Here is a 27449-nt window from a genome sequence, read left to right on the forward strand (position 1 = left end):
AACAGCCCACCTATGCTGTTTGTAAATTGTATATAAAAAGCTATAGTATGAGTCTTATTTGTTAGAGATTCAAGATGGAAAAACCCCACATCAGGGAAATAAATCATGATTGCTATTTTAGGATAAGGGCTTCACCACAGATGTGCAGTAAAAAAACGCAAACTTTTTCACAACCAAATGTGACTTTTAAAATAGCTGTATTAATAACCTGCAGAGCTCGCCATAAAAAAATTTTGCATCCTTGTTTTACATGGATAGGGTGTGAAAGAAATAATCAGAAAGCTCAGAAATGTTTCAGATAGCAGTTATGTGCTTGACCTCATGCTGTCCATAAAGGGCAGGGGAGACAGTGGGTTTATTCTAGGGCAGGTACAGCCAGCTACTGACTTGCTGCCTGATCCATCGAGGTGGATGGATGAAGTCCCATGCCACCCAGGAGATCGAGCTAATCCCCCTCTTCTCTTCAGTCAGAGCTCAGGGCTGTGAGTCAGGCAGGGTCTGCAGCCCTGTCCCAAGCGCTCCCACATGAAGCTGGGCTGGGCAGTGCTGGGGCCATTGCATTGGCCTTTGACGTTCCACACCAACACCTTTTAAATCCCAATATTCTTAAAAATCTGATCCCAGAGAATAGAAAGGCACCTAAAGCAAAGGCTTTTGCATATCTTCCTCACCATTCTCCTTGGATCACAGTACTCCTGGAAAGTTTACAGGTACAGAATAAGGTAAATAATCAGAATTTTTTTCTCTACAGATATTCTGATATTTCTATATGTGTTTTCAGGCAGAAAGGATGAAAATCCGATTTGTGTGTGCAAACAAATAAATATGCATGTCTCACTGTGCGTGTCTGCAGTACTTGGGAGTGGTGGACTGTGGGACGCAGCACAGCCAGTTTCACAGAGTACATTTCTGACAGGGCAGCACAGCACATATGGAAAAACTCAAGCAGAACTGGAGTTTAACAGGAAGCACTAAAAATCTGTTTTCTTTTTTTTTTTTTAATTTTGCCCTTAAAAAATAAAAGAAAACAAGTTCAGCTGTTGGGTTTATCATTTAAAATGTTGATTTTACAGTGTTCTGCATTTAAAAGAATTCAAGTAGTTCCTGTTCAAATTCAAATGCCATTATTTTGTGGCTGCATATGTTATTGTTTATAGCCATCATGGGCTAAAGAAATAAGAGAGGAGCTCTCTGTATCAGTATGGCAACTGTAAGATTCCCCCACATTTCACAGGCACAGCCCCATGGGATTCACGGTCATGGGAAAGGATTTATAAAGCTGATGTTTCTCTTTCCCTTGCAGCAGGGGATGTACCATGGCATAGTATGACTGCTCTTCACCCCATGTGCCATGCCCTTCCCCAACAGCTCTGACCTCAGCCCATCCTCCTTCATCTTGGCCAGCATCCCAGGGCTGGAGGCTGCTCATTTCTGGATGGCGATCCTTCTGTGCTCCGTGTACATCTTAGCGGTCACGGGCAACTGTGTGGTGCTGTTCATCGTGAAGACGGAGCCCAGCCTGCATGCTCCCATGTACTTCTTTCTCTGCATGCTGGCTGCCATCGACCTGGCCCTGTCCACGTCCACGGTGCCACGCGTCCTCTCCTTCTACTGGTTCAACACCAGGGAGATCAGCTTCGGTGCTTGCCTTGTCCAGATGTTCCTCATCCACACCCTCTCGGCCATCGAGTCCACTGTCCTCCTAGCCATGGCTGTGGACCGGTACGTGGCCATCTGCCACCCACTGAGACACGCTGCCATCCTCACCAACTCTGCGACAGTGAAAATAGGGCTGGTAGCCATGGCCAGGGGAGTTCTCTTCTTCCTGCCTTTGCCTTTGCTCCTCCTGCCCCTTCCATTCTGCAGCTCCCGGGTGCTGTCACACTCCTTCTGCCTGCACCAGGACGTGATGAACCTGGCCTGCGCCAACACCACCCCCAGTGTGGTGTACGGCCTCACCGCCATCCTGCTGGTCATGGGGCTAGACGCCATCCTCATCTGCCTCTCCTACATCCTGATCCTCAAGGCTGTCTTGCGGCTGGCATCATGGAAGGAGAGGCTCAAGGTGTTCAGCACCTGCGTTGCCCATATCTGCGTGGTCCTGGCCTTCTACGTGCCCCTGATTGGGCTGTCCGTGGTGCACAGGTTTGGGAAGGACCTGGCTCCGCTGGTCCATATCATCATGGGGAACATCTACATCCTGGTGCCTGCTGTGCTCAACCCCATCATCTATGGGGTGAGGACCAAGCAGATACAGAGGAGGATCCTGAATTTAATTCATATAAACAATGACAGAACTGCCCACTGACCTATGCTCAGCTGCTTTCTCCTGTATCCTCACACCAGCTCATCTTGTTTTACAGTTAGAGTCTTTGGTGCAGGACTGTCCTCTGTTTGTATGGCACCTAGCACATGATAGGAGACTCTGAGGTGCTACCAGAAGGCAAAAAGTAAATAGCAATTGTAAACTCCTTCCAAGAGTGTTTACTCTCACCTAACTTGGAGAGATTCTACTACAATGATCTAAAACCAACCCTGATCCAGAAGGTAGAGCAAGGGGAAGGAAAAGTGGCTCACTGAACTAATAAAGATGTCTTGACATTGCACTTCTTTGTTCCCATCTCACCCGTAATGATGGCAGAGCTGAGTGAATGTTACAGTGTTTTCTGAATGATTTAGTTAATCCGCTTGTGGCACATTCACTTTCCAAAAACACATTAGCAAAATTTTTGCTAGAAACTTTGGCTGTAGCATCAATCTCTAAGTAAAATAATTACAGCAAGTGACATTATAGATGCAGAAATGCACTTCAGAAGTCCTCCACCTCTGTGGTCTTGTTCTGACGTATTGGGTATTCAGTCAAATCAGCTCAGCCTCCTTGTAGCAGATGCTGTGGAAAAATTTCAGACCCAGAGTTATTGGTAGCAATTGTAAAAATAATATCCATTAATTATTCAATAAAATGACAATGTCTCAAGACAAAAAATAGGCAAGTTACAAATGTTAGTGATACTTCCAAGCTGAAGGATATGGTATTTCCAAGTCAAAGGTGTTTCATACCTTTGACTTCACACATGCTTGGAATTCCTAAGAAGTTATGAATTAAGTTCAAGATCTTCAGCTTTCAAGCTTTTTTTATACTTCTAGGTATTCCCCATGAAACAGAGTACCTGACAGCCTTTCCTCCTTTATTCTCATTACTCTTCTGCCAGTGGGACACTACTACAAAACTCTTTTAATGCAATGAAGGCCAACAAGCCTTAGGGCTGATGAAGAAGGTCTGATAGTATACTGCATTTATTTTCACACCATCACAGAATCACAGAATGGTTGAGGTTGGAGGCACCTCTGAAGGTCATCTTGTCCAGCCCTCCAGCTCAAGCAGAGCGAGCTAGAGCCACTTGCCCAGGGCTGTGTCCAGACAGCTTTTGAATATCTCTAAGGATGGAGACACCGCTTCACGTTTTGGAAAAAGGTTAAAGATCCTAGGAAAGGATGTTGTACAATAGGATTTTACAATGAAACATACAGATTTGAAGAGTGTTCACTCCTAGTTTTTTTCCTAATGTTCTTTGTCTTTTTAAAAATAAATCTGTTTCTTTATAAATAGAAAGAAACAAGCAATCTCTTCTTTTTCCTCTCAATTTAAAGTCTTACCTTGTTGTTGTGAATCATGGTCTTCATCCTTGAGGTGGCTGCATTGCCATGCACAAGGATGTGTTTGCTGTTCCCACTGCCAGAGTCCCTGGGATTCCTCCAGTGAGAGTTTCCAGGGTTGTGTGACCTCTAATTTGAACATGCTGGCTTTCACTACACAAGGGAGTAGTGCACAAAGCCTTGCACAGCAGGACTCTTCACAGGTGAGTAGAGCAGCACGAGGTATTATTAAGAAGGCTGATCTACACTCCATCAGGAGGCCCAGGTGCTCTTGAACACTGATGTCTCCATCAGTAGATGATTATCACAGAATCACAGGGTAATTCAGGTTGGAAGTGACCTCAGGACATCTCTAATCCAACCTCCTGCTCAAAGCAGGGGCAGCTCTAGGGTCAGACAAGGTTGCTCAGTGCTTTAGCCAGTTTGGTGTTGAAAGTTTCCAAGGATGGACATTGCACAACCTCTCTGGGTCTCTGTTACAGTGCTTGATTGTCCTTATTGTGTAAAAGCTTCTCTTTATATCTAGTTTGAACCTCTCTTGTTTCAACTTATGCTTGTTTTCTCTCATTCTCCTGTCATGCCACATTGTGAGGAGCTTGGCTCCATCTTCTTGATGAGGGTAGAGGAAGGCTGCTCTTCTGCTGTTGGGTCTTCCTGAAACCTTTTCTTTTCAGGGCTGAACAAGCCCATTTTCCTAAGCCTCTCCTTATGGAGCATTGCTCCAACCCCAGCCACCCTGGGAGCCATCAGCTAAACTTGCTCCACTTTGTTGATGCCTTTTTTCCACTGGGGCCCAAAACCAGATGCAGTATCTAGATGTGGTTTAGCAAGTGTTGAGTAGACTGTGGGATAATCCTTTGGGAGGATGGCAGATCACTCTCCGGAAAGGTCAGTCCAGAGCCTGAAACAATGAATATTAGGAGTAACTGCTAGAGAAGGAGGAAAGACAAAAATAAATATTATAGAGCATGCAAATCTGCACTGATTCACACCATGCAAGTGGAAGGATGCTTGATGGTCTAAGATTTGTAGGGAGGAGTTTCATTTGGTGTTAGGCCAGTTTGTGCAGGGTTTTATCTATTTGGGTCCTAAAAACCTTCAAGGATGGAGGCAGCACAGCCCCTCTGGGCAACCTTCCTTTGCTTGGCATGTGCTCCTGTTGCCCCTGTATGTGCTGGTGTAGTATAAGCAAGTTTAGCTGTGAAAAAGAAATAAATTGAGAAAAACAGAGAAATATATGGAAAGCAGGCAATGAACAATAAGTTCCATCAAGGAGGACAGAAGATGGGTCTAAGCACTGCACCTGGGGGCTCTTGCATCTTGCCCATAACTTCTAGGTGTGCTAAAAGAGGTATTTTACCAAAGACTCATGCTGTCTTGCATCAGGGACTTCAAATGACAGCAATGTTTGGTGCAGTTTCTTCCAATTGCCAGCTAACACTGAGTAAAATGGCTGTCCTTTTTGCAGTCTGTACTTGTATAGCTTCAGTCTTCATGAAACGCATCTTGTTATAACCTTTTCTGCTAAATTAAAGTACATTTTATCTCAAAATAAATACTTTCATTTAAGTGAGTTACAAGTAGTTGCCATCTGGGACTTAAAGGCAATTTTGCCCCCTGTCATTTTTGTCATATTCTTTTTTATTAGTGCTTAGAAGAGTAAAAAATTTTCATAAAAATAAAACCAATCTGTACCTGCCTAATGTGATTTGAGAAGTGTGAATGAATTTTTCAGAGGTGTGCTATGAATCTAAACTCTTTTTAGATGGCCGTGGTGTTGAGAAATGGCTCCTGCTCATTCTCCATATGTTCCTTATTTTTTTTCCTTTTGTGCTGAGAGAAAAATTAATAAAGAAAAATGAATGAGCCACCCTGAAAATGCTGTGTTATATTTCCTAGCCATCTATTTCTCAGAAAGACAGTTAATAGAGCCTCAGAGCAGGGAGGTATGATGAATTTCTTCTGGGTATGGATGAAAACTGCATGGGATTCTCACAGGACAGGATGGGAGTGTGGTTTGCACAGCAGTGGGGAGAGGATTGGGAGTCACAGGAGTCTGGAGGTGGCAATGGAGGTAACAAGGATTTGCATGGGGCTGGAGCAGTTGTTGGAGATCTCCTGGACAATCTCCAAGCAATCTCCTTCTCCTCTTCTCTTCTCTTCTCTTCTCTTCTCTTCTCTTCTCTTCTCTTCTCTTCTCTTCTCTTCTCTTCTCTTCTCTTCTCTCTCCAAGTACTCCTGGGATTGGACCTGGGGACCCAGTGTCTTTGCACACTTTGGCATTTCTGCTGCCCCAGACTCTCTCAGTAGTCTGCCTTGGGGTTTGATCTGGTTCTCCAATAAACGAAGGGGGTCTTATTTGCACAATTTGCTTTTTAACTGAAACTGGCATTTCCAATGATTTGGCACAGAGATGCTATATTGCATGAACACCACAAAAACAGCACAGGGACGTACAGTGTGCCACACAGAAGTGAGAGTTACTTAACAAACATGCGGAGGGCTCTCAGATCTGCCTCTCATTATTTCACCATTCTCCATCTATGTAATGGGGATGATGTTGCTGACTTCCCTCTCTAAGCCTGTATTACAGCTATGGAGGAAAAATAGCAGAGAAAGGATAGGTTGCTGTTGTTTGGAAAGTACTTCATAATTCATGCTGCTGCAATTTTAATTACAAACCTAGTCCTGTGATTTAATCTTGAACTGCCCCATCGTTCTTAAGTCTCCTCCAAATAAACACATTGCAAGAAAACAGATACAAAACTGGGCAACATGCAGCTGTGTCTATGAGGTCATCAGCACTGAGGGGGTTAAAAACTGTATGTTTCTCTCTCTCTAATTACACCTTAAGTAGCAGGGGAAATGCAGAGCTCCCTGCGGGATTTATCTGTCAGACAGGTAAATATCTCCTGGTCTCTGCAGTGCAGAGTCCCTGCATGGAAACCTGCAGGAGACAGGTGAGTATTTAGAGTTTGAGCAGCAATTTGTTGCTCTGCAACACAGCCTTTTATGCCATCACTCCTCCTGGGCAGCAGCAGCAAGTGTTGAACAGCCACGAGTTCATGGAGCTTGCAGGCACGCTCCTACTCTCACATTGCCTTTGCCTGGGAATTGCATTCCCTGTTCTGGTGTTCTCCATGGAAGAATGAAGTTTTAGATAAAGGAGCACCAACAGAGGCAGCTGGCAGGAAGGAGGTGGAATGAAGAAAGAAAAGTATTGGGAATTTCAGTTCCTAGGATGTTTACAGCCTTCACATGGAAAAAAAACCAGGAAAACTCTCCCAGAATGCAGGTGACCCCAAGCCATATGTGTCTGTAAGGTTTCAAGCACAGCCCCAATAGCCCAGCTCCAGCTGGTGACTGGTGGCCATGCTGGGCTGGGCTGCGGTTGTCATGGTGTAAAATCTCCCTCCGGATGCAGCGGGAGCTGGCTCAGCTAGCACTGGACCCTCATGGAGGAAAAGCCTAGCTCTCTTCTGGGAAGCTGCTGTGGTTTCCTCCATCCCTTTGCTCCCTGCAGCTCCTGAGCACAAGCGCGGTCAGCCCCACGAAGGTTTCTGAAGGGTCTTAACAGGTCAGGTACGTTGGACTAATCTGTGCTGCAGAGCTCTTCAAGGAATCCTTTTTCCCAGGTATTAGGGAGAAAAACATGAGCTGAGCAATGTGCAAGGACTGAGTGAGCTGCAGTCTTTTTGCAGGGGAGAACGGACATCACTGGAGCGCTACATTTGTGTGTGAGGGGTGTCAAATACTGTGGCACTGGCTCAGTTTTTTTGCCCTGAAATTGGATGTTTCTTGACTGAGGCAAGCACTTGTTGCCTCTGTTTAGGCTGGCAAGCAGCTCAGTGCTGTTAAAAGCTTCTGTAGAGCTATAGGGCTGGCACTAATGACTTCATATCCCCACTACACACATTTCAAGAAGGTTTACTTCAGACCAGCTTTAATCTGGTCTCCTGGGCTGGACACCCTTTGGACACTGGAGAGTATTGGGTGTGCGCCTCGGCAGTCTTCCTGCTCAATTTGATCCAGGAGGAATCCAGTCTGCATGCTCCAGGACCACTCCACCGAGTGGGACAGGGGACTTTCAGTGGAAACTGGCAGGACACTTGCTTCAGAAGTGCTCTCCTGAACCAGTGCAAGCAGCTGTCACAGGGATGGATGGCTGTGTGGGGAATTTGAGCTTCTAGACCATACCTCATGCCAGTCTCTGTTTGCCACTGACCAAATCAGGTCGAGGGTGTTTGATGCTTTTTTACAGGACGCAAGAGCCCTCAGTGTAGGCAAGAGACAAGAACGGTTTAATGTCTCTGAACTCTACTGCCTTCTCCCACCCTCCCTACTTCCTACTCGTTGGCATCCCTGGGCTGGAGGAGGAGCAGTTCTGGATTGCCTTCCCCTTCTGCATCATGTATGCCATTGCTGTGCTGGGGAACATCACCCTTCTCCTCATTATAAAGGCAGAGCCGAGCCTGCATGAGCCCATGTACCTCTTCCTGGCCATGCTGGCCTTCACTGACCTGGTCCTATCAACATCCATGATACCAAAAATGCTTGCCATCTTCTGGCTGGGCTCCTGGGAGATTGGGTTTCTCGCCTGCCTTGCTCAGTTGTTCTTCATCCATACCTTCTCATCAGTGGAGTCAGGTGTGCTCATGGCCATGGCCTTGGATCGCTACATTGCTATTTGCTACCCGCTGCAGCACTCCAGCATCCTCTCTGTGCAGGTGGTTGTGGCCCTTGGGAGCCTGGTGCTGGTGCGCGGGGTCCTCCTTGTGAGTCCCTTCTGCTTCCTCCTCTGCAGGATGCCCTTCTGCCAGCATCATGTCATCTCGCACTCCTACTGTGAGCACATGGCCGTGGTGAAGCTGGCATGTGGGGACACCAAAGTCAATGTCATTTATGGCCTTTTCGTGGCTTTCGTAGTGACAGGATTTGACATAATCCTGATCTCTCTGTCCTACACCATGATCCTGCGGGTGGTAATGAGGCTGTCATCCACAGAGGCACGACTTAAAGCCTTCAGCACTTGTGCATCCCATGTCTGTGTCATCCTTGCCTTTTATGTCCCCGGCCTCTTCACGTTCCTCACCCACCGGTTTGGGCAGAGCATCCCTCCCCACATCCATATAATGGTGGCCAATCTCTACCTGCTAGTGCCCCCCATGTTAAACCCCATTGTTTATGGGGTGAGAACCAAGAAGCTCTGGGACAGGGTGGTCCTCCTCTTCCAACAAAAGGGAACATGACACATACATATGTGCCTCAAACTGTACTCATAATTTACTGATGATGCTGGTAAATTTAATGCAAGTTAACGCTGTGACTATTTATTTGTTCAGGAAGGAACCCTTCCTCAGTGCCTGGAGTTTAAGCAATGCACTCTTGCAGAAATCACTAGATTGTCTCTTGCATTATCCCTGTCCAGGAGGTTTCAGCCATTTTGTGATGAAACTTGGCATAAAGACATTCAGTCTGGCTTCTACACCACTGGGAGATGGAGAGTTCACCCCTTCCAGAAGTTAAACTCCTCACTGTTAAAATTCTTTCACTATTAAAAAAAAAAAAAAAAATCCTCTCATGATTAAAATATTTACACTGTAAGGCTGAACATCTCCAAAAGATCTTCCTGCAGCAGCTTTCATTATATGAAGAGTATTTCCTGGACTGTGTAATGGTATTTGAAAGACATGTAGATGTGGCACTTAGGGACATGGTTTAGTGGTGGACTTGGCAGTGTTAGGTTAATGGTTGGACTTGATGATCTTAAAGGTCTTTTCCAACCTAAATGATTCTATGATTCTATGGGAAGGTGGTCAGATGGGAATGGTGACTGTCCTTGTAGAAGGAAATAGGTAGAATTAAATTTTAAGCATTAACCTTTTTTTTGTAAGGAAAGCAAAACCTACAATAATCCTATGCTAGCAAATTCCAAAAGTCCTATGTAAATGTAAACCCTTTAAAAAATATCAGAAATCCTTGCTGATGCAGTTATTTGGGGTGACCTATCACAGCAAGATCATTGCTAACAGGATTGCACTATACTAAGTCAACTATCCCAATAAACAGGTAAATATGTTTTACAAAATCACTGCTCTATATCTGAAAAAGGTAGGCAGCAGAATGAGGTGAAGGTCAGACAACCCAAACTCAAGTTACCAAACTCAAGCACATTATGGACTTTTGCTCTACTATTAGTGCAAACTGAAGAGCACTAATGGATGGAGAGGAGATCTCTGACCTGGCCTGGCATTTCTTGGAGGTCCCTATCTTCCTGAGCAGCCCTGATTATCGTGACCACCCATGAGGAGCCTCTGGACTTTGCTATCTCTCTGTGAGCTCCATACCAGCAGGGAAGCAGGAAGGGGAGCCCCAGGAAGAGAACATGCACTTCTGCTGAAGCAAAGCAGATGTTAGGCTGCAGACAAAATGGGAAATGAATATTTTTTTGGCACTGTTTCAGTAGAATATTTACATTTCAACTCAATTCACCCTTTTTCTTCAGATAAAACAGAAGTAGCTTTTCACGGACCACAGATGAGAGGCAGGGGAAACCAAAGGCGGAGAGAGATGACTGCAGTTTGCCTAAGAGCCGGTCTCAGACCACCCACTTCATAAAGTAGGGCTGTACCATTTCTTGTGGACTGATGCTCGCCCACCACCATTCTGGCGAGGTAGAAGCCCCATTTTTCTTCAGGCTCCACAAAAAATGTTGTTGTTTTCATTTTCATTAAGAACATAGGAGCTGCCCTCATGACCAATGTCCATCCATTCCACCACGCTGCCTCCTCCAGTGGTAATGGGAGACGTCTTCTAAGAGATGCCTTTTTTAAATAAGAAATGAGAGCAGGGGATCACTGCTGGTCAGATATGTGCAAAGGAGACTGGCTGATTCATACAGCTCCTTGTGACCTATGAGATGTGTGCATACAAGCCATTACCACCACATACTATCAGATACTCAGCACCAACAGCTTAGGCTCTTACTCTGGGATTCCCTTCTCTGTAAATAAATACATCTGGCTGTGATGTCTGGATCATTGCACAGTAGGGATGGGGTGGTTGCTAGGGTGGGAGGGGGTCAGTAGTTCCCTCCAGTCAATGCTAACGCTGCATGTGAGCTGCCTGGAGAAAGTGGTGGGAAAGCTGAGGAAGTCTGTACCCGAACCAGGGACACAAGCACACTTTCATGGGGTGAGTGGGTGTACAACTTCAGGGTGATGCTTTGAAATACAAAGGCAACAAATGATTCCATTGCTAAAAAAGGCCAAACCTGACCATTTTGATGGGTAGCCCAGTGTTTTCAGGAGTTTCATCTCCTGACAATGGTGTCTGAGGCCACAGCTGCCAGGAAAGGGAGATCTTGCCACCATCGCTCTCCCCTCTTGGTAGGTTCACACGTGTCCTTCTCACCCCTACAGAGGGTCTCCCAGGAAAGTTTCCTCCTGACTGATGTCTCCATGTTGAAGCCAGAAGCCAACACCACATTCAAGTCCTGCTTTGACTTCACACCTAGTTTCTAGTCCTATTTAGCTCCTGGTGCTAACCCAAGGCAATTCCATAGTAGCCTCCCACTTGACACTGGGATTCACTCTTAATGGTATGTTTGCATCATGTCCTTTGAGAAAGTGTATCAACCAAAAAAACAAGAAGCAGAAGTATCCAGTGAGCCTGAGAGTCCTGGGGGATTTTGTGGAGTGGTGATACAACAATGCGTTCACTGGCAGCCTGGAGGCAAGATGCTCAGGCAGCTCATATTTAGGTATTGCTCCATATTTAAGGCAAAGTGATCTGCTTTTTCTGGGCTGCTTTTCACATGTCAGCTGTTAGTGATTTCAGACAGTTTTGTCAGCGTTACTGTAGTATTAGTGTTAAAGTGATTATTAGTTTTAAAGGGATGATGTGCACATAATGAGGAACTTGTTACCCTCAGACCCTCTTCTTGTCAATGAGGGCTGTGTGCACTGTTTATCTGAGCGGGGTAGACATTGGGGTGAGACAAACTGCCTTCTGGCAGTGCCTGTTCCCCAGTGCGATTGGTGGGGTCCAGACAACCAGCTGAGATGCTGATACGTACACAGCAGGCATCTGCACCTAGGTGAGGGGCACCTGTAAGGGAGAACAATCCTTGCCTGTGTTACAGCTTGGCAAGGTGGGTAAGTAGGACTGAAATCTTCTCTTATCAGCATGCAGAAGTGGTTCTTGTACACCACAGGGAGCTGCCAGAGCTCTCCTCCCTGTGAGAGGGTGATTTGCTTATTGTTTACTTCATTTATACTGGAAAAGAACACTTGCATTTGTACATACAAGAATATCCAAGTCCAAAATCTTTCACTCTTGGGCTAGCAGATGTTCACAGTGCTGCTTCTTGGCAGCACTCTGGTGAATGCTTGTTGGCTGGATCCTGCAAAAAGTTGCTGCACTGAGTTCTCAGCTGTGCACTGCTCTTGAAGATGCAGAAACCACTTGGTGCAAAGGCACTTATACCAGCTCTTTGCTGCCAAGGTTATTTTTAGGGAAGGAAGAGATCACCAAGTCTGATATTCATTCACAGAAAGAAAGAAATTAGAGTTGCAAAGAATTAAAAAAAAAAAAAAAAAAAAGGAGATCTAAAATGAGGATGAAGCTCACAGCCAGCAGAGAAGATGTGTTCTGCAATACCTGCACAGAAGGGGTATGGGAATCTCATTCATAAAGCATGGGAAGCTACACTCAGATATCCAGGTGAGGGAGTCACCTGGCAATGTCAGAGCACAGGTCTAAGTATTGCCACGATGCTCCTTCTCTTGCTCTTCTGCAGGACAAAGAAAAGCCAGAGCAAGGACCAGTGAACTCCCTCCATGACTCCCAAGTCCAGAGGTGGGCTTTCTGTATGAGATACAAGTCTGCTCTCACCCTTCATCCATGATGCCACCTCTCAAGTCTTTTTGCTGTCTGGTGTAACACAGTCAATACAGTGTCACATCTGTCAATCTAGTAAACAGCTCTCTGTGTCCTGGCATAGAGAAGCCCATAATTCAATGATCAACTAGGTAATATGTGCCTCCATCTCCATAAGATTTCTGACTTTTGGGAGCTGTAGTTCTCCATGCCAAGAACTGATCACAAAGATAAAATGCTCTCTTGCTGTCTCAGCAAACTCAGAAGACTGGATCCCATCACTGCAGTGAAGAAATGAAGAAAGCTTTGCTTTATGGCATGATTACTCTTTTATGATTTCTGTGAATTCCTTTGTAGGATGAGTGGGATCTGCTGCTTGATCTTTGACAGGGCGAAGATGCTGCACTAGGAAAATTATCAACATTTCTAGCTTCCTTAGACCTTCTACCTTCCTTCTAACAGGAATCCCATGAATGGAAAGTGGGAACTTGTGCCTTGCTGTCCCTTTCTGCTGCATGTACGTTATTTCCATCCTGGGAAATAGTGCAATCCTCTTTGTCATCAAAGCAGAGCACAGCTTCCATGAGCCCATGTACCTCTTTCTGTGCATGCTGGCTATCACAGAGCTTGGTGTGTCTCTGTCTATGCTCCCCACAGTGTTGAGCGTGCTTCTCTGATTCACTGGAGATCAGGTTTGATGCCTGCCTTGCCTAGATGTTCTTCATTCACTGCTTCTCCATCCTGGACTCTGGGGTGCTGTGGGCCATGGCCTTCAGCCGCTTTATGGCCATCTACAGTCCCTTGCAGTATTCATCCATCCTGACCACCCCCAGGGTAGGTGTCATCAGGCTAGGGCTCACAGTGAGGAGCATTATCCTCTTGCTCCCCTTGCTGATCCTTCTGAAGAAGCTGTCGTTCTGCAGGTCCCACATGCTGGCTCACTCATTCTGTTTGCACCCCAACTTACTCCAGCTGCCCTGTGCAGATATCAAGGTGAATAGCATGTATTTGTTGTCCTGGCCACCTTTGGCCTAGACTTGCTGTCTATCATCCTGTCCTATGTCATGATCATTAAGACTATGTGGAGTATCACATCCAAGGGAGAACATCTCAAGGCCCTGAACACCTGTGTCTGTCATATCTGTGCTGTTTTGATTTATTATATCCCAATGATCGGCATATCCGTGGTGTACAGGTCTGGGAAACCTGCGTCTCCTCTGATTCATGTCCTCATGGCCAATATTTACCTCCTTGTACCCCCTGTGTTAAACCCCATTATTTACAGTGTAAAAACTAAACAGATCCACAGAGGGATACACAAACTTCTCACTCCAAGAAGGTGCTGATGTAGGACACAGAAGCCCCAAGATGTTTTGCATATAGTAGAACAGCTGGTGAATAATAGTTTAGATACTCTCTACTCCATCCTGTCATCCGTTTGACTGCTGAGGATCCTGAATCTTTAAACTCCTCTTGTGCAGTAGATGAAATATACCTTGTTTCTAGACCCACAGCATTTTCTTTGCTGTATAAAGGAGTGTTGCAGTATCTACAGTCTTCTATACATTCCTGGTCAATAATGCAGGAGCTGCAACTGCCTGAGGTTCCTGAGCTAATGGCCCTTCTTTTTAGACGAGGAGGACATAGCAATGGACATGTGGGGTAAGAGTTTCCCACCTTCACCATGGCACTGGGTCAGCTGGACCCAGAGCTCCTGCCAGAATGAGGCAGTTGATCTTCCTGGCTAGCACTGCCTGTGCATGTATGTGCAGGGAAAATCTAATGCTTCCTAGATGTGCTCAGCCATGTAGTCTCTAGTGCATCAACATGCACTAGAGCATAGATCTATATACATGCAATAGCTGTTTATTCAAGCTTTTTACACCTGCAGCCAGACTTGCTAGGACTGCGAAGTGTCTAAGGAGCTGGGTGTATGGCAAAGCCCTCTTGTTCCAGCCAGGTGACATTTCCAGCAGGAACAAGACATATCCAAAAGCTGTGATTCGTGCTGCAGGAGCTGAAAGTCACCACACATTTCCCTTCCCAGGGACTGTAACCAGCCCACACAGGGGTCTTGCAGACTCACAGCAGCTGGGCGTCTGCTCTGCCTGGACCAGCCACTTAATGGCTCAGTGCAGACCCCCAGTGGGAACGGAGCCTGTACAATATCACTGCAGCAGCACCGGGCTCACAATACCATCAGGTCATAATGGGAGCAGAATTATACGTAAAAAGGGCTCAGGTCAGATCCCCAGCTAGTATGAGCGGCTCCACCATCCTCTATTACAGCAACAGGAGAGCCAGCCCCCACTGGGGACCCCTGAAACAAGGTGCCTCCATGTGCACTGGGTATTTAAGCTCCTACTACTCAGGAGGAGATCTAATCAAGACAGAGCCTGGAGAAGAGTGGCTCAGATCACCCTAAAGTGGATAGTTGGTGTTGGCTTCACCCCAGAATATCCTGCCTGCTCCCCATACCTCCCTCTGCTTCGATTTCCATTTATTTGAATAGGATTGCTTTGGCATAAGGTTAGAAAGCAGAGAGTCAAAGCAGTGCCATGCACTTAAAACAAAACAAAATCATCAGTAGCAGTGCTGCTTGCAGCCCTGCTGTGAACACAGCTGTACATCAAAGGCCAGTGCCTTCTTCACAGGTCTGCAGCATCGACCACCCCAGGAGGGGTTAAGAAGGGCCAAAATAAATCCTGCCTTCTTTTTTCCCTTACATAAAGCTGTCTTTACTGAGAACAACCAAGGAACACTGGTATTTACTGAAGCCTAAATGGGCAAATGAATACCCAAGAGAAATTACAGAAAAATAACAAAAAATACCCTACACATTCCAAGTCAGACTGAGAACTGCATGGCCATCACTGCTTTACAGGTAACCTGATAAGATTTCGCTGCTGTGTCCCAGACAACAGAAGCCACCTTCCTCAGGCTGAGCCCCCTTCCTAGGGTTTGAGGGTTGAACACTGGGTTTGACAAACCTTCATGGGGTTTCCCTGTCTCTCATGGCAGCCCAGGAGAACTATCAACAGATGTATTACATATACCTACCACCATGCAGCAAGAGTTTCTTCAAAATGCTTGCTTTGAGACCCACTTCTGTGGGACTTGTGATCCAAATAATAGCTTATCACATTCAGATGTTACCAAGTCCTGTGGTGGTTCTGTGTGTGTTGGGGCTGTGGTACACTCACTTATTACAGCAGAAGGAAGCACACCTTCTATGTGGAGCCAAGAATTTATTGTTATTGCAAATAAAGTTTTAATAATCTTATAAAACCATAGAAGACAGTTGCTGTCAGTCCAGTGGCTGACCTAGTGCCATCTGCAGGCTTCAAGAGTTCACTGTGCACTTCCTCATCCAGGTCACTGATGACAATGCAGAATAAAATGAGTCCTAGGAGAGATCCCTTGGGAAGGCCACTGGTGACTCTTGTCTAGACTGAAAATTATCTACCCTTACTTTAACCAAAATTCCATCGCTAGAAGAGGGTTTCCTCCAATCCCCCTACAAAGTAATTTCATTAAAAGCATTTATCCAAAGGCTTTTGGGCATCCATGTGTATTGTGGGCATGGGATCCCTCCAGATGGAGCCACTTTCACAGAAGTCCAGCGCACCACTGCAGCAGTATTCCCCCTTGCAGTAGCCTGGGTGACTCTGCAAGAGCTTTACCCATACGTGTTTACCCATATGCTTAGTAACTTTATTCTTTACCACAGTCCTTACTGTCCCACCAGCAATGGAAATCAAGCCCACTGGTCAGCAGCTCTCAGGAAGCCCATGGAGCCCCTTTTGCAGGTGGAGTTGAAGGAATGATCCGCCCTGCAGCACCATGACCATTTGCAATAGAGGGATGCCCCCTTCCCAGCAGCTCTGCAGCTTCACGTCTGAGCTCCTTTCAGACTCTCAGGTGAATGACATCTGGTCCTGGGAATTAGTGATATTTAACAGATATTTCTTTGATGTAACTCCTCCTCTATATTTACTTCAAACTGATCAGGATCCTCTAATTCATTTACTATGAAGACAGTGTTGGGTATAGAAATCCGATGCAAAGAATTCACTGAGCTTCTCTGCTATGGCCTTGCCACCCCTGAGTATGCTTCTGACCCTTGGTCACCAAGTGGTCCACCTGTTTCCTAGCTGGATTCCTGCTTTTGATGCATTTAAACAGTGTTCTACTGACAATTAGAGCATTCTTTGCAAGGTGCTCTTCCCATTAGTTTTTCTCTCTCTCAAACTCCCGCTTATGTTCGACCTGTCACTTTTTATGGGTATTTCATGTAGGCAAGCTTTCCACTTCTCAATGACTCCTGGGCTGCTGGCCATGGCCAGGCCAGGCCAGTGTTTGACACAGAAGCCTGAGGAGGCCTTTGCGAATGGGTTTGTTTTTCATGCTGTAGATGATGGGGTTCAACACAGGCGGGACAAAAAGGTAGACATTGGCCATGAGCACGTGGCTGAAGGGTGCAGTATTCTTCCCATACCGGTATATAATGGACAGGCCGACCATGGGGACATAGAAGATGAGGACAGCGCAGAAGTGAGAGACACAAGTGTTGAGGGCTTTGGTCTGCTCCTCTCTGGAGGTGATGCCCACCACGGCCTTAATGATCATGGTGTAGGACAAGGTGATGAGCACTGAGTCTAGGATCACGAACAGCACTAGGGTTAGGCCGTACAGGCTGTTCAGGGTGGAGTCTGTGCACGCCAGCCGTATCATGTCCTGGTGCAGGCAATAGGAGTGGGACAGCACGTGGGACCTGCAGAACTGCAGTTGCGTGAGCAGGCAGATAAGTGGGAGCAGTGTCAGAGAGCGGCAGACCATCCCCAGCCCAATCTTTGCAATCCTGGCACTGGTGAGGATGGAGGAGTATCTCAATGGACAGCAGATAGCCACGTAGCGATCAAAGGCCATGGCAAGAAGTACTGAGGACTCCATGAAGGAGAAGGCATGGATGCAGAACATCTGAGTGAGGCAGACTGGGAAGCTGATCTCTCCGCTGCCAAACCAAAAGACGCGCAGAACCGTGGGCAGGGTGGACAGAGTCAGGCCCAGGTCCGTGATGGCCAGCATCGAAAGGAAGTAGTACATGGGCTGGTGGAGCCTTCGATTCACTCTCACGATGAGCAGGATGGTGCTATTTCCCAGCATTGTGATGAGATACATCAGACAGCAAGGCAAGAAAACCCAGCGGTGGAAACGAGCCATCCCAGGAATGCCCGTCAGCAGGAAAGCCAGAGCACGGCTGCTGTTCCCTGGGGACATGCTTGCTCCATGCTGACACCCTACCTGCGTTAAAGGCCCCTTTTTAATTAGCAATTCAAAGATAATGCAGGTTTAGATTTTGTAGGGCAATGAAAATGAACAGTCTGGTGTTTCGGTGTGAAGATCTCATTTCTATTCTCCTCCTTGAAGATATGCCAGAGCATAGGCAACCACTTTGCAGTGCTGGTTCAGTTCTTTTTCCTGCTTTATGTTCCCCAGGCTCCTCACCTGTAAAGTCAATAATAACGTCATTAATTGCACCAGGGCTATATCCCTCCCAGGACATAGCTACAGCCTCTTCTCTCAGTCACTGTAAGCAACATCGCCATCCTTCCCTGGCACTCAGACCCTGGTCTCTGCTTCTATGTGGGTGCCTCTCCAGCTCTCTACATCAGATTTTCAGCCTTTCCCCTCAGTCCCCAGCCTTTTCCGCACCCCCACTCTCAGTCTCTGATGCACACAGCCTCACCCCAGGCACTTCCATGCAGGACTTTGCAAGAGGACAATGGTCGCTCTCACCATCCTTGCTCCTCTGGGCAGCTCTCCCCTTGCCCATGGGCTCTGGCAGCAGACGACAGATGCCTGTTTCCCCTCCCAGACTGTGCCTCCAGCCTGTTGTCTGTCCTTGCTTGCAGGTACCAGCTTGCCCAGCCAGCTCCCTCAACTTGCTTGCCAGATTTTCAGATTTTTGCCTTTCACCCTGTGCAGGATGCCCTGTCTGGAGCTCTGCAAACCACTACCCCCTGCCCAGCTGCTGAGTTTGCACCATGCCTTGGCTCTTGGCAGATATGGTCCTGCTTGTCCTCCTGTCCTCCAGCCACATCCTTTGCTATCACTTAATCTACCCTTCAGTGGAAGGGAAGGGGGAAAAGGCTGCAATTTTCTCCGTTTTGTGTCTGTGCAGCACCCTGCACTGTGGGACTGTGCTCCTTGACAAGGGTCCCCGGGAGCTACAGAAACAGCAGCAATCACTGAAATTTATCTGTTACCCACTGTGATCCCCGAGGGGACACAGTCACTCCTGCAAGTCTAAATTTGGTAAGGCATTGGCAAATTTAGAACATTACAATTTCCCTTCACTTTGGAGATTATTTACTATTCTAATTGTTGTTGCCATTACTATAGTTCTTACTGATAGCCCATCAAGCTGTTCAAACTGACAGGTATTTCAGTCAATATGTGTGTTAGTAATATACACAGCAACCAGAATTCTTAGCAGGAATGTTGTTACAGCTAACAGTTATGGGTAAATTTAAGCAATGTGTACACAAACCCAGCTCTCATTTCTTCTACAGAACTGTCAACCAAGGGCTTCCAATCCACAGCCCACAGACACCTTAGGGAAATATACTGCTATGTGAAATACAAATCATAAAAGTTATGCTTAAAGGGCTTAAGCTTTGAATACAGGAATGATACCTTTTGGGGTTGTGAGTAAAAAAAAAAGTTATAAAATGCTCCTCTAACCTATGCTAATTATTTGCTTGGCTTGTCTGCTGCTCTTTTCAGGGGTTGCAGTGGCTGATGTGGAAGAATTTAAACTTTTCCAGCCCTCAGCACTCAAGAAATTCACACTCCATCTGTCTCTGTAAACAGGGAACATGGCATTGTTTAATTGGAGGGCATGCAGCTAAACTCATTAGTGTGCCATGAAAAATGGAATTAGTCTATTTCCAACTGCCCCACTTCTCAGACAAAGCTCCAGACATCTGTGCCTCCACTTTTTACTTCTCCAGCTAAATAATTAGCTTGGTAAGTTAAATTAGCAGACAGATTTCCAGGGTGCTCTAATTATCTTCAACACGAAAATATAGATTTAAGTATTTGAATCTGGGTGTACAGCCTTGAATGTGTACCTCATCTTCATCATCTGTAAACGTGCTCTGAATGTCCCACAAAAATAAAAAGATTGCTTTGTTCACTCTGTGCATTATTAAACTGGGAAAAGTCCCATCCTCCATCCATGATGCTGCCCCAGAGCCGGGCGTCCTGCCCCCACAGTGCCCCTCCACAAAGCTGTTCACCTTGATTGCTCCACAGTGAGCTTGAGGAAGGAATATTTCTAGCCTGCTCCTCCCATCCTCCTTTTATTTTTGTCCTTGTCGAGACACGTAAGAACTCTGTCTGCACACAAGGACAGGATGAATTTCCACAGCCCAGCTGGGTGCTGTGCCAGGGGGGAGGAGTGGGTGCTCTGGCTCCAGCGGATGCTCAGCTCCTGCCCAGAAGGATGAACACGGAGCCTGTAGACAGAGTGTAATCCTCGTTCGGTCCTGCTTCATAGCACCATCTGTCAGGCTCTCAGTGAGTAAGGACCAGAGGAACTGGTTCGCCATCTCCAGGCGTGCCATCTCCAAGTGTGCTCAGCACCAGCCACTTCAGAGACAGGAGCAAAACAGCATCCCATCAGCAGATGGGGCATAATCTGTGTTTTGTAAAAGATCCCATGACAAAACACTGTTCTTAAAGCTTGACTTCAGGGCTTTAAATCCTGTCTGAAATATGCTCTTATAACACTGGATGTTACTCTCTATAGAAATGTCCACTCCCTCCTCCAAATATCAGCAACTGCATCCCAGCAGTGTCCCTGTGTTGCAGCAATAGCCAGATAGATAAACAGGCAGCTCAGGGGTGTGCTGGCACTAGCTGCCTGGGTCATGAGGTGATGGGTTTAGAGGGTGTATTGATTTTGCCTGGGATAGAGTTAATTTTCTTCATGGTAGCTCACACGGTGCTGTTTTGGATTTGTGACCAAAACAGTGTTGAGAAAACAGTGATATTTTATTTCCTTCTGAAGAGTGCTTACACAGCATCAAGGTCTTTTCTGTTTCTCACCCTGCCCCACCAGCGAGTTGGCTGGGGGTGCACAAGGACTTGGGAAGGGACACAGCCAGGACCCCAACTGACCAATGGGATATTCCATACTGTACAACATCGTGCTCAGCAATAAAACCTGGGGGAAGGAGGAACAGGGGTGTTCATTGAATATCTGTGGGGTTAAAGCACAACAGAGGGAGATGGATGGATGGATGGATGGATGGATGGAGAGTGTGAGACAGCTGCAGGAATGCACAGTGATAGATAAGCAAGCTGGCTGTGAACCAAAGCTACCCTTTATCACAAAATCTGAATGGAAAATGACCCACCCAAAATTAAAACATCAGTGATGAAGCAAGGCTGACATGGAAGTGCACTGAGCCCTCAAATGCCCTTACCTCTTTTCAGCTGAAGTCCTTAAGCAGAAGATGCAGAGCCACAGGGAACCACACTCCTGCCCGAGTGTTTGCCATGCAGAGGAAGTTGTCTGGTTTTATAATGCCTGTGTGAAATCTCAGCAGCAATGACAGTCACCTGGGACCTGCTGCAGGGACCAAGGCCATGAGATGCAAACCAACTCCACAGTCCAGGAAGGTGATTGTACTCCCTTTTGTAGCCTGAGCGGCAGCACAAGGGTAAATGTTGCAAGAGCAAACACAAGGATCATAAATGTTTAGGAAATGCTGGTCAGACCAGCAATGAAAAAAATTAGTTTTCACCAGATTTTTCTTCCCTTTTAAAATAGAACTGTGAATTTTTTAAATGTTAAACATTGAATAAAGTAAATTATTTGCCCCAAGTGTAGGTGTTAGCTCCAGGGTGTAACTGCTGCTCTGCACTTGCCAACTAGATCTGAAGGTTAAGATAGAGATGCAACTCCCTGGAAACACTGCTTAGACTTCATCACTGAATTTTGTGTAAAATAGAGTGCATCTTCAGATCTTTGCACCCCTAGAAAAATACACACATCCCTGCCAAGCCTTTTAGTGCAAAAGTGGTGCCTTACTCTTCTTTCTCTGTATGCTTGAGAAGATGTTAAGTTCTTCCATGGCAAAACTTTGGGGAGAGAGGACTGGGAAAGGGATGGAGAGATGGAGGTGCAGTGCCCACAAGATCAGCATGTACCAGAATAGGTGGGGGTTGAGCCTACTTTTTGGCCATGCAAAAACATTCTTACATACACATCATTTTGCAAACAGCAGCAGTGGAATCCCAATAAACCCTTTTAAAGATACATACATTTTATACTCCCCATGTTATGGATAGGGCAACTAAACCAGAGGCAAAACAGAAAAAGCTAAGACCAAGGCTAGTGTTTGCGAAGTACTTTGCTGGAATATTGTCCCAAGGTGCCAATGGAAAATGATTCAGCGGTGATTCAAGTACAGATCGTGCCTGACAATGCCTGCATTTCAGCTGCCTGCATTTCAGCCTATGTATCTAAGCCCATTATCTGGGACAGACTCAAACATGCAGAAAGGGCCAAGCCAAATTGTCTTGCCTTTCTTTCCCACTAAAAGGGGTTCCTTCTCTCTAGTGTTGTCAAACACTGAAAATTTCATGTACATAAAATAAAAATTATTAATAAAGCAAACAGAAACTTCCCAAACAAAACTGTCCCAAAGCAAAGCACTCCCCTCCATGGAAGGAGGTTCTTCCCTGGAAGAAGGTGTAGGACAGAGAGAAGGCAAAGCAGGATCAAGAGCATTTTGTTTGATTGTTTGAGACACAACGAGGCAGCATGATGCTGCTACATGGAGAAAGCAGTAGGAGTGCCGAGTAGGACAGGGTGAGCATATTTGCAAAAAATCTCCATCCAAGCGGGTGCTTTCCGTCATTCACAGCGGCAGTGGTCTGTGCAGCTCTGAGCGCTGCTGCAGAAGTAACGGGAAAGCTTTGGAGCATGTCTCAGTGATTTGCCCCACGGCTGTCCCTGCAGAAGCAACCCAGAGGACCACCACAGCCACCTCCTCCCAAAAGGCTACTGTGGCCACAGGGGCATGTGGCTGAGCACCAAATCATGGCAGGCTTTGGGCAAGCTTAATCATCACTCTGCAACCCTGGGATGAAGCTGGGTAGTCTCCAGAAGATGATTCTCCCATTTGTGATCTGTCAGGTAACAGGAGGGAATATGCCCTGTGGTGAGTCGGTGCTCTGTTTTCTGGGGACCAGCATGTCCTCCCTGTCATTCACATGTCTCTGCTGTGTGGGCAAAGGTGGTGCTTCTCCAGCCTCTGTCAGTCACTGTGGTTTGACAGCGTGGATTTATCTAAATCACAGTAACTACCATGATGTTTGTTACTGTGTAGTGAATACGTGGGTCTCTAGTGCAGGAACTCTTAATTTCTGTGGGGTGGAGCATGGGGACCTGTCTGCACAGCAGCGGTCATTTAGCCTGGACAAAGAAAAATTCAGGGAGACACGATAAAAGGCTGCCAACAAAAACAACAAAAAAGAATAATTTGGTTTCTGAGTTCACTTTGTGCCAGATAGTGAGAACTCCTGCACTTCTGGCCAGATGAGTCTCTGTGATATGAAAGAGAAACTCATCATCATGTCAGAAGTGTTATCCCTGCCACTTCTGGTTTGGAATGGAAAATGAGCATGTCTGGTTCTCTTATTGAAGAGAATTTGGGCTGGAAGGGCCCTAAGCAGCTGTGGGAGAAGGTAAGGGGGCAGAAAAAGGGAAAGATGAGGCAGATCAGCTACAATAAGTCACTCTGGCGTTTCAAACCTTCATTTCTCCAAAGTTACAAAGGGGGGTGGATCAAAAATCTCTTAATATCCAAATGATATTTTCTGAGGTTTTTTACAGCAGTACTGCAGTTGCCATGACATCAGATTTTGCTAGTGATACAGGAAAAAAGTGGTGGTCCTGTACCCAGCCAGTCCTTGCAGAGTGGCTCATGGACAACAGCCAGCAGAGCTGGCCCTGTCCCTCCAGTGTCACCCGTGGGATTGCTTGTGGCCCTATAAATTAAGGCCTCTCCTATGGGCTAGGCAAGCTGAAGAGCATCCCCCCTGTTTCACAGGCAGATTTTCTCTCCAAATATCTCCGTAACATAACATGCAGTGTAAAAAACTACCAGTAATGGTTGCTGCAGGAGCACAGAGTCATTAAGTTGCTTGAGTATTTCCATACTTTTTCTTGGAGAAAACAAAATCTTTATTTAATTCTCAAAAGCAATAAAGCACCTTTTTTCAAAATCAGAACAAGCACATTGCCATTCATCCTCATTTCAAGTAGTGTGGGAAAACACAACAAACATATCACATGGATGGCTGAATTTTGTTATAATTGTATTCCAATCCCACCAGCTGTAAAACCTGTCTTCTGAAATGCTGTATTATGCTGATGCTCCTGACAGAGAATTCCCTCTAGAGGTATAAAATCGTGCCTTACACTATATATAACCCCAGCAGGGGCAGCACAGAGTCAGTTAAACATTATTTTCGGCTTGTGCTAAGAAGTGAAAAGAACCGGGGTTTCCTCTGCTCCTGTTATTTTGGTAAGTGTGGGGATCGGGACAGATAAAAATAATTACACCTGATAGTCCTCTGGTTAGCCTGCTCCTTAGATTGACATTAAATTTCGAATAAGAATTCCTTAAAAGTCTCTGGGGTTTGATTAATTAATTATATTTTTAAGCAGGAGTTTTTAAGGTTCCATTTCCAGGCAATATGCCACAGCAGTTAACAAGAGGGTTTCACTGTAGAGAAAACACAAATGCTTCTCTCATAAGCACAAAATGCACCACCACATTTTTCACTGCACAGACTCCATTAATTATCCTAGCACAGATATTCAACTAATTCTTTTTCTCAACACCTGTGAAAACTGCAAACAATTCTTATTACCAGATAAATAAGAAGTTTCATCTTCCATCCCACCGTTTGCAAACCTGGAGGCTCTATTTCCATGGTGGGTCTGCAGGAGGGCAGGCTCCAGGAGGAGCAGTGACGTGTCCCAGTGGCTGAGGAAGAGCAGGTATTGCAATCAGAGATCACAACGGTTTTCTGATGTATATAATTTAACACTATTTCCTCCTGTCATGAAATCTATTCAGTTATTCGTCTGTGCTGTTGTGGAAATTCCCTTCCTTTCTTTCCAAAGCAACACAGTGTGCTCATTCATCAAAGGTCTGCAGTGCTGCCTCAGGTCTGAGAGAAGCTGCTGTGAAAGAGGAGAACAATCCATCAACCTGCTAGTGCGAGCTTCCCATCATTTCAGGGCTGCATGATGCAATTCATAGGGATTCAGGAGTTTTCTGTCATTTCTAAACTAGACCTGAACCAAATATGGGCTGTGCAGACTGCAATTTTTAAGAAGTGAGAGGACAGCAGGAACACCTCATGGAGGCGAGCACTGGACCAGCCTCATGGTCACAGCCTTTCTGGTAATCACATCCTGGGTGTGAAGGACATCTTACCCCAGATTTCCACCTCAATTTGTTCTGTTCATGTCACTACAAGCATTGGAAATTGTGTTATTCTGTATGCTAGAAAAGCAGACCAAAGCCTCCACCAGCCCTGCATCATGTCCTCTCCGTGCTGGCCCTCACTGGCCCTGGACTGTGTCTCACGACCATGCCAGTGGTGCTGCAGTCCTTGCTCATGGCTATTAGCCATGTGTCTCAGCTCTTCCTTATCTGGTCCCTCACCTTCCTGGAGTCAGTGGTGCTTTTTGCCATGCCCCTTGACAGGCTGATGGCTCTCTGACTCCCATGGAGCTGTATGACCGTGCCAGCAGGCATGGGTTCAGCCAAAATAGGGCTGATGCACCCACAAAGGAGGACAGTGCTGATCATGCCCCAGTCTGTAATCTCCTCTGGCTGCCTGGTGACCAGGGAGCGCCTTGTTCTATCCCCTTTGCCTCCACCCCAGGGTGATCTGGCTGCCCTCCAGAGGGATGGTGTTCAAAAGCATCGATGCCCCAGACCTCATTTTCTTCACCATGGGTTCAGATCTCCTCTTCATTTTGTTGTCCTCCATCGTGGTCCTCGTGACACCTCTCAGCATTGCTTCCAAGGACAAGGGCCTGAAGGTTGTGTGGTCTCGGTCTTCTTCATCCCAGAACTTGGCTAGCCCATCCTGCACAGATTTGCAAAAGAGGCACCCCCATCTTCAACACTTACATCCTCCTCCCACCCCTCTTCAATCCTGTCTTTTACAGCATCCAAACAAAGCAGATTTATAAAGGTACCTTCAACTTGTTTCTCTCTGGACCCCTTCAAAACAAGCCATAGGTGAGAAAAGCAAGCAAACATCTTGCAAACTCAGAGTGCAGAACCACGGGGTAATTTAGGTGGGAAGAGCACTCCAGGGGTCTCTAGCCTGATGCCCTGCTTGAAGCAGGGTCAGCACATGGGATGCACTGCTGTTGGCTGCACAGCGTTTCCGGGAGCTGCACTATTCTCTGTACAAAAACCTGCAGATTTGGCACATAGGAGAAGCCTGCTGAACCTGAGTGAGATAAGGGTCTGTTTTGAAAGGTTATGACCCCAAACAACCGTGTCCTCCCTGGTAAGTCGAGAAACTTCTACCACGGCCAGGACTCTGCTGCGCCAGATGCTGTAAACAGCACTGGTTGTCAGCCCCCTTGTGCAAGGGGGGTCCAGTCTTGGTTTGAGGCAAGGTTTAAGAGTAAGATAAACACAGTTCTGACCAGTTCTATGTTTTTTCCTGTTTTGTATAATAAAACAGCTAAAAAAAATTGAACTTGTCACCTTTGTCCAAATGAATGAATAACTAAGCCTGACCCACAGCCTTGCTCTATGCACCATGAAGGCCCCTCAGATGGGAGAAGGAGGGCCAGGCACAGTGTCATAGTTTAACCCCAGCCAGCAACTAAGCACCATGCAGCCACTCACTCATTCCCCCCCACCCAGTGGGATGGGGGAGAGAATTGGAAAAAGAAAGTAAAACTTGTGGGTTGAGGTAAGAACAGTTTAATAGAACAGAAAGGAAAAAACTAATAATGATAATAACAATAATAAATTGACAATAATAATAAAAGGATTGGAATATACAAGTGATGCACAATGCAATTGCTCACCACCCACTGACCGATGCCCAGTTAGTCCCCGAGCGGTGATTCCCCCAGCCCCACCTCCCCCCAGTTTATATACTGGGCATGATGTCACATAGTATGGAATACCCCGTTGGCCAGTTTGGGTCAGCTGCCCTGGCTGTGTCCCCTCCCAACTTCCTTTGTCCCTCCAGCCTTCTTGCTGGCTGGGCATGAGAAGCTGAAAAATCCTTGACTTAGTATAAACACTACTTAGCAACAACTGAAAACATCAGTGTGTTATCAACATTCTTATACTGAATCCAAAACATAGCACTATACCAGCTACTAGGAAGACAATTAACTCTATCCCAGCCAAAACCAGGACACACAGCAAAACCCAGATACCAGTTAGCGTAGTGGGTTTTGTCTGCCAGGTGACGTTGGGAACTGAATACCCTCAGTCTTGGGAGAGGGGGGGTCTTTGGGACTGTGGGTGCCTGGGGATGAGGGTCTGCTATGTGGACCAGCATGATAAATCCTCCCTGGGGAAGCAGTATCTCCTGTTAGGCCAGCTGATATAACTAGAAGAAGTGGACATCTCCTGAACTTCCCAAGAGTCGGAGTTCAAAGGTTTTCTCCTCTATCAGCTGCTCTAAAAGGAGAGTGTGCATCCCCAGCCCCAGAGCAGGGCAAGGCAGATGCCAGCTCCCTGACTGCAGCAACAGCTTGGCTGGGAGCTCTGTGCTCTGCACAGCGCTGGCTTCATCTGATTTCACAGTAACGTAGAGCTGGGAGAACAAATGTG

General features: G+C 46.4%; 5 protein-coding genes across 5 annotated transcripts in view; 3 read left to right on the forward strand and 2 right to left on the reverse strand.

Annotated features, from left to right (window-relative positions):
• The window catches only part of LOC104323071 (olfactory receptor 51E2), a 47904-nt gene extending 29869 nt beyond the window's left edge, over window positions 1–18035 (reverse strand). Inside the window, exon 1 of the mRNA XM_069807888.1 lies at window positions 17312–18035. Coding sequence (XP_069663989.1) covers window positions 17312–17817 — 506 coding nt within the window. The 5' untranslated portion in view covers window positions 17818–18035. The remainder of the gene's footprint in view (window positions 1–17311) is intronic.
• Window positions 1–27449, reverse strand: part of FHIP1B (FHF complex subunit HOOK interacting protein 1B) — a 421115-nt gene that overhangs the window by 199810 nt on the left and 193856 nt on the right. The gene's annotated exons all lie outside the window — the stretch shown is intronic.
• On the forward strand, window positions 1093–3523 carry LOC104323068 (olfactory receptor 51E2-like). Its single transcript, XM_009926523.2, has one exon. It carries the CDS (start codon window positions 1352–1354, stop codon window positions 2306–2308), a length of 957 nt encoding a protein of 318 aa, XP_009924825.2. The 5' UTR covers window positions 1093–1351; the 3' UTR covers window positions 2309–3523.
• On the forward strand, window positions 7947–8906 carry LOC104323069 (olfactory receptor 52R1). Its single transcript, XM_009926524.2, has one exon. The coding sequence runs from the start codon at window positions 7962–7964 to the stop codon at window positions 8904–8906; it is 945 nt and encodes a 314-aa protein (XP_009924826.1). The 5' UTR covers window positions 7947–7961.
• On the forward strand, window positions 13053–13883 carry LOC104323070 (olfactory receptor 51G2-like). The gene is given in 3 exon segments (XM_009926525.2): window positions 13053–13204; window positions 13206–13543; window positions 13546–13883. Coding segments are annotated over 3 exon segments (828 nt in total).

The sequence above is a fragment of the Haliaeetus albicilla genome, chromosome 20 (genome assembly GCF_947461875.1).
Source record: "Haliaeetus albicilla chromosome 20, bHalAlb1.1, whole genome shotgun sequence".
Classification (NCBI taxonomy): Eukaryota; Metazoa; Chordata; class Aves; order Accipitriformes; family Accipitridae; genus Haliaeetus; species Haliaeetus albicilla.

Coding starts and splice junctions, on each gene's coding strand:
- LOC104323068 (XM_009926523.2), top strand. CDS start 1,352: ATGCCCTTCCCCAACAGCTCTGACCTCAGCCCATCCTCCTTCATCTTG.
- LOC104323069 (XM_009926524.2), top strand. CDS start 7,962: ATGTCTCTGAACTCTACTGCCTTCTCCCACCCTCCCTACTTCCTACTC.